Source organism: Clarias gariepinus, chromosome 17, assembly GCF_024256425.1.
Source record: "Clarias gariepinus isolate MV-2021 ecotype Netherlands chromosome 17, CGAR_prim_01v2, whole genome shotgun sequence".
In the NCBI taxonomy this organism is placed as follows: Eukaryota; Metazoa; Chordata; class Actinopteri; order Siluriformes; family Clariidae; genus Clarias; species Clarias gariepinus.
This window is the reverse complement of record NC_071116.1, coordinates 13,453,654-13,460,889: the sequence shown is the minus strand read 5'-3', so window position 1 is coordinate 13,460,889 and position 7,236 is coordinate 13,453,654. Positions and strand designations below refer to the sequence as shown.

Below are 7,236 nucleotides of genomic sequence, written 5' to 3'. Positions count from 1 at the left end.
CCATGTTTGTATTGTATCAGGGGACGTGGGAGATTTTCTTGGTTTAAAAGATCAGAAGAAAGATCCCATTTTAAAGCTTGTCAAAACTGAATGCCTAAGACATTACAGTATCTTTCATTCGTTGCCTCCCTTCTATTTCAACATGCACAAAAATAAATTCAAGCTGTGTTTCTGAAAGGAAAAAAAAAAATCATACACTTCTCTTGCAGACACTCCCTGAGCATGTCCAGCATGCAGTTCACAAAAAACAGCACTTGAGGTGACTTGCCAAATGTAATGACACCTCTTTTTATTTCCACAAACACAAAAGGCCATATAAGCAGGTCATTGAGGTAAAAATTTAAAAAGAAAATCCACTTATTAATATCATAAAGATTTTCATATACAAATTTTTATAATTCAGTTTTATTAAGCAATTTATCAAACAGGGGTAAGAAAACAGCCTTGGAGAAGGGTTTGTATTGTAGGATGGGAGATAGGAAGAGAGGAATACTACTGAGAATGCACAATGTACACAAATGAAACATTGTTTAGGTTAGGCAAGATATGAAAATAAAAAAAATACTTAAATGAGTGACATAAAAGAACAATGAGTTTGAGAGCATACACTTGAATAAAATTTGGAAACACGAAAACAGGCAGCATATGATGGAATACAGTATCACAAATTAGCAAACATGCACAGGTAAGATGTACAGTATAACCACTCCCCAAACACGGTCAAAGATTTAAAAATCTTTGAAAAAAATCATTAAAAAAAAATATTTTGTTTCTTACTACCCATCCTCGCCGGATAAGCTTTACATGGAAAGGCTGAAAATCGAATCGGCGCTTGCAATGTCCGATGCTGTACATGAACTGTGTTACTGGGTCATCAGTTTACAACAAATTAATGTTTATCACTAGTGCTCTATACACATATAATAAAGTGAAAAAACAGCATGTTGTCATAAGTTACTCTAATAGCAGTTTAACCCTGTTTTATTGCAAGGTCATGTTTATTAAGACCACTTAGTATGGTCAAAAATAGAGAAGTGATCAAAATCAGTCTAAAGAAATAATTTAAACGAAATATTGGAGAGCCAAAATCAGTTCCAGTCTATCAGTATCATAGTTTTCTATATGATACCTAGAATAAAGCTCTGTCTGTGCTTTTGTATGTACTTTCATTCGAGACTCAACTGCTCCGCTCTATGCATGTCTTTTATTCTAACCTCACTTGGAAATTACATTTGCTTAAAAAAATGAAATATTAATGTATAAGCCCCAAATGCAAATTTTAGTTGGAATAACTGGATCATCTGCATCCTTTTTGGCCTCACTGACTAGGCTTTAAGGGACGTCTTACAGGTCTTGCTTGCCTCTTCATTCCTGCTGCATATCAAAATATAAATGATATAATTAGCAAACAGTATATGCCATTTACCTTACATGCATTAAAACATTTTTTTTTTTCAAAAATTGTAGAAAACATGATCATTCCTCATCAGTAGTATGAATGAAATTTTTTTTTATGTTATTATTCAGTAAAACTAGCAGCAAACACACATAGTAGATAGACAATCTTGGTGAATCATTAATAGTCCTTGGTCTTTAAGTAAATATTTATTAAATAAAAATAATGTCAGACATATTTACATCCTAGCAGACCTCCTAACATTGTATGGCGTTTTCATACAGATCCTCAACAGGAAATAAAGGGACAAATCTGTAGTGATTATTTAACTAATGTGACAGGTTTTACTAGCGAACCTATCAACTTTAAAGAATGTTTAGTTCAGCTTAAAAAAAGATGGTGGAAAGATAAACTCTGGCCAACAAGAAAGGGAAATTCAAATTCAGCTGTTTGAAAAGATTTGGTTTCATTGAGGTTAAAAACATCAACAAACTGTGAAATTAGTTACACAATGGTGTCCACAACACAAGGCAATATGACAAATTAGTTTAATAACCTAAAATTCAGTCACAAAGTGTTTATGACCAGACACTTAAGGGGCAAGAAAGGGGTAAAGAAAAGAAATCTCAAAAGTAATTGATTGCTGCTCTGTAGTGGAAACAATACAGCTCTCTTTATAATGCAACCGCCCTCTGTACCTATTTAGCATTCATCATTTTTTACCTGCATGTCTTCGGACAGCTACTCTTTTCTGAGAGCCACCATCTGAAAAGAAAACAAAATTTACTGATTCTTATAATAAATAATTGCACTTATCCTTAACCAAATTTATTTATACTTTTGAATAAATTAAAAATGTAAGTTTCTAACGTTTTATAATTTTGGTGATTCTCTCTGATTCCTCCTTAAAGCGCTCTGGGCTCTGCTTGAAAGTTGTGATTGATCCTGCAACATGGGAATAGAATGGAAATTAAACATCTCTAAAAACTACCAGAGAAAGCAAGAACTACTGATTACATGTTGATTTCATTTATTTTAGTACATTTCGTTAATCGTATATCTCACCTTCAATAATATGGGGATCTGGCCTAATCACTTTAGTGACAGTGGTGATTTTTCCACTACCTAACATACAAAAGAAGACAAGAAATGTTAATAATGTACTGGCAATAGACATAAACAACTAATCTTTAGGTTATAATTGACTTAAACTTAATAGAAAAATTTGAATGAATCACGAAACATGAATCTTACTGAACTAGAAGCCATTGGCCATGAGGAATGGGACCCCTTAGATGCACTGCCAAAAGCTAGTGCCTGGCTATACATGACATTTGCAGCAGTTCATAATAGCTGAACTGAGGTATACTAAGTACTAAAAATGTTTCACATCAAGGGGTTAAATAATTTTGGTACTGTTTTAGGCATTAAAAATAGCATTTGGAGAAACCACTTGTTGTATTAATTAAGTTAAGCTATTTTGTTTTCCTGATTTATTACAAACAGCTGCAAGTTAATAATAAAAAATAAAAAAAATCAATGGGGGTTGAAGAAATTCCAGTGCAACTGTATGTATGAATTATATTTATCAGATTGTCCCTGTCTTAGGCGTGTTATAAAAGCAAGGTAAGATGTGCTGCCTTAGCAAGCAAATGCAGTGTTATGCATACCTACCTGTCTGCATGCATACATACATTTATTAAATCATCAGAGTTTACATTATTTCTTATGGGGGAAATTTACTTTGATATACGACATCTTAAATATACAAGCATGCTTCCAGAGCGAATTATGCTTAAAATCCAAGGTTTAATTGTACAGGGTTTACTATATGTTCTTTATGTACTATACGTTTTTGCAGTGTGGTATCCTGTTCAGAATGACTGAACTTGTAGCTTGTATAAAGCTTAAACTGATTTAAAATGACACATGTTTGCTCGATTATTGACACGGTGTAAGTAAAATTTGACCTGGGCGATATATCCTGAATAACTCAATGACAACTAATAGACATTTGTCCAACACATCCTGTTTTATTTTTTTTGTGTACTATACTATAATTATTGCCAATAATATACACAGTAACAAGGAGACAGACTATAAAAATTACTCTATACTAACCTCCTTCAATCATTTTTGTGATCTTCTCCTCCTGTGTATGTAGCTCAGTTTCCAGAACCTTTGAAACGGTCGACATGTCTGTAATAAAAATGTGCCATAAACATTTAACAAACACTTCACAAAGAGCTGAAAATCGCAATCATAGGTTTTTTTTCCCTCATAGGTTTTTTTAAAATACTGCAGGATGTATCTTAACATTTTACATCTTCACATTATTTTCATTTTTTTATGGAGAAATAACGTAAAACTAATTTAGTCTATAGCATTAGTTATAATGTGTAGATTTTAATGATGCTGACACACAGCATATTGTATATGACAGTGAACTGTCACTAATCTTCACTAAGAATCTTCTTAACCTCACTTTCAGCATGAATTTTCCCACCAGCTGAAAACAAATAAAAAAAATTAATGATGTACAGTGCTATTAAAGTGGCAAGCCTCTGAATTATACATTCCAAAGCTCAAGAGTCTCAATTAGAAACATCAGAGATTACTTTGTGCTTGTAAAGTGCTTGTGCTTGTGTTTGTGCATTTTTAGTCATGTCACTTTAAATATGTAACTTCCTATGAATGGCCTAAAAATACAACCCTTTATTCATTAAAAATACGCACTTACTCTCAGTCACTCATTGTGTATACCACTTTATCCTGTATTCAGGGTTGCGGGGGGCCTGGAGCCTATCCCAAGAGGCTAAGGGCACAAGGTGGGGTATACCCTGGATAGGGTGCCAATGCATCGCAGGGCACACACATACTATAAACTCACTCACATACTCATTTACAAACTACGGGCAATTTTGGTAATGCCAATTAGCCTAATCTGCAGTCTTTGGACTGTGGAAGGAAAATGGAGTATCTGGAGGAAACCCACCAAGTACTGTCACTTCCTCTTAGTCTCTTAGATCATCCGCTTCCATTTGCCTGGTCACACCCTCTGCCTGTCTCAGTACAATGGGAAGTAGAGCATTTAGTCGCTCTGCTCCCGTTCTGTGGAACTCCCTCCCACCAGACATCCGTAACTTAAATTCTCTCTCTCTCTTTAAAATCAGACTAAATACCTATTTGTTCTCTAAAGCTTATTTTTTGTGTTGTTATTCCACATTTATATTATTGATTGTTTTTGTACAGTGTCCTTGAGAGTTTTGAAAGGCGCTTATAAATAAAAAGTATTATTATTATTATTATTACTACTGGGAGAACATGCAAATAAAGACGGGAATCGAGCCCGGCCGGGAATCAAACCCGGACCCCGGAGATGCAAGGCGACAGGTGGCTACAACATCCTCCAATTTACTGTAATTTTAATATCAATGTGTAGAAATGACCTGTTAAACTGGTAAACCAATTCAGTTATAGTACATGAGACGTTTTAAAAAAAGGGCTCATCCTTTAGTGAAAGGATGGATATGGCTTAATGATTTGCCATCAGATGTATCAGCAAATGCATTATAAAGTGCAAAATAAAGCAAGCTAAAGACCAGAATAATGGAAGATAGGGAAACTCCCGCTAGCTCAACTTGGCCAACGGGTTTCCTCAGTCCCCAAATGATTAAAAAGTTTTAACAGAAATGGTGATATTACACATTTGTAAGTAGAAAACTAATGTCAATTGACATGATACAGCATCAAATAATGAGTTGTTGTAAAGTTGTCCAATATTGTACAAGGTGAAGAGACTTTTTAACCATTTTTTTTGTTTTATTGCCAATTTACATACTGTCTTAACTTTAAAAAAAAATTGAAATAAGAAATATTTTTTATCTCACTCACTCATCTTCTATACTGCTTTGTCATGTATTCAGGGTCGTGGGGACCTGGAGCCTATCCCAGGAGGCTGCCAATCTATCGCAAGGCACACACATATACACATTTAAACACTATGGGCAATTTGGGAATGCCAATTAGCCTAACCTGCATATCTTTGGACTGTGGGAGGAAACCGGAGTACCCTGAGGAAACCCTCCAAACACGTAGAGAAACTCCATGCACACAGAGACGGGAGGCGAGTCTGGCCGGGAATTGAACCCGGACCCTGGAGGTGCAAGGCAACCGTGCTAAACACTACACCACCGTACCACTTGTAATTGTGATATTTATATTTGATAAATGAGATAAGCGTTTACAACAACTTTGGGTTAAGTACAGGAAAGCAGGTTATTTATTATGAAAACCTGCTGATGGCGTGAATATACAAAATCTGTACTCAAATTCTTTGGGGATTAAGCATTTACCAGAAGCAGTTACAATGTCTTTCCCTAACTGGAGAATGATATCAACAGCAACATGTATGTGCTACTAACTATTCATTACCCCCCTCTTAGACGCATTATGTTCACAGCATGCTGAGTCTTCTCGGAAGAAAAAGGTAAGGTCCGCTCTTGTGTGGCTTCATAAGAAATTAAAAGAAGGATCTGTACTGTATCTAGCACCTAGAAGGGAAAATGTGTGCATGTTTACTACGCTGGAATGCTGATGAAACAGTTGCCAGTGGGCAGAAGCTCTTATAGTGCAAATCCACAGTGTTAAAATAACACCTGAGGTGTTAAATTAACACCATACATTGTTTATATACTGTAGTTCCAGTTTGACTCAAATGAACTCTGAATGTGGTGAGTCAACACTGGGGATTTTACTGTGTACAGTACCAATTAGCCAACACTGTAAGCCTAAGTGCAGAATCTGCAGAAGTAAAGGACATTTGTACAGCTCCCTTAGATGTAGGAAAAACTTAATGCATTCTCAGTGTGTTTTGAAATCTCTATACTTGATGCTTTCCCATTTGTGTTCTAATATCCCAACATTGGCTCATAGTAAATGAAACACAGGAGTGTGCGCCAGTAATACAATGCTGAAAGTTGTTATTAGAGCTAATTCATCATGTAGTCACACAATACAGTACATTGGTTAGACAATACAAGACCAAACTGACTCTGCAAGTTGATAAAAGCAGATCTTTCCAGGCAGCACAATGTGACGAGTTTTTTTTTTTTTTTTTTTACAAGGGTCAAGACTCCATTATTTCTAAAGGAAACCACTTTGGCAGCCTTGGAACCATAGTTACATATGCATATCTTCTGTTTCAGTAGGAATATTATGCTAAAAAAAACAACTGTTGATTATAACAAGGAGTGACATTAAGAAAGCTTACTTCCAATGACTCTCCTGACTGTGGTAATTTTTGGTTCCCCCTCAATTACCACTTTCTTTACCACAGGATTGGTCTCAAACTTGTATTCAGTGATCACATGACCTCCCTCCATCACCACTGTTTCTGATTTTTTTTCAGCTTCGATAACCTTAATTTCAGGACCTAGGACAAAAAGGCAGAGATTTAAGAAAGATTATTTAATATCTGATTTCATTCATTTAGATTGTGCCAGTGCAGCTCGTACAAAGGAGTCCCCAGGCTATGTGCTTCACCATGTGCTTTGGCAATCTTTGCACACAAGGAACTCAATGTTTCACAGAACAATGAAAACTAAGTCAAACATTATTACACAGATTTCTATAAATTTCCAGAGATCTCCTTATTCAGATGTTCGGTTAAAGCCCAGTCTATATTTACAAAAGCCTCTCACTCAGCTCATGTTCTGTTCTTTACTTAGGACAACTCTCTCCATCACAATCTACAACTTCTATCTAAAGAATTATTTATTAATTATTTATTACTTATTTCGACTGGTATTAAGGATCCATAACTACAGATGTTAACTTAT

The 7,236-nt window shown here is 35.3% G+C and overlaps 1 protein-coding gene across 1 annotated transcript in view; it reads right to left on the bottom strand.

Annotated features, from left to right (window-relative positions):
• Nucleotides 1-761: 761 nt before the first annotated feature.
• The window catches only part of postna (periostin, osteoblast specific factor a), a 35,306-nt gene continuing 28,831 nt past the window's right edge, over nucleotides 762-7,236 (bottom strand). Inside the window, exons 18-23 of the mRNA XM_053475938.1 lie at nucleotides 6,669-6,830; nucleotides 3,518-3,595; nucleotides 2,462-2,521; nucleotides 2,267-2,341; nucleotides 2,120-2,161; nucleotides 762-1,374 (exon numbers count right to left, since the gene is read on the bottom strand). Coding sequence (XP_053331913.1) covers nucleotides 1,319-1,374; nucleotides 2,120-2,161; nucleotides 2,267-2,341; nucleotides 2,462-2,521; nucleotides 3,518-3,595; nucleotides 6,669-6,830 — 473 coding nt within the window. The 3' untranslated portion in view covers nucleotides 762-1,318. The remainder of the gene's footprint in view (nucleotides 1,375-2,119; nucleotides 2,162-2,266; nucleotides 2,342-2,461; nucleotides 2,522-3,517; nucleotides 3,596-6,668; nucleotides 6,831-7,236) is intronic.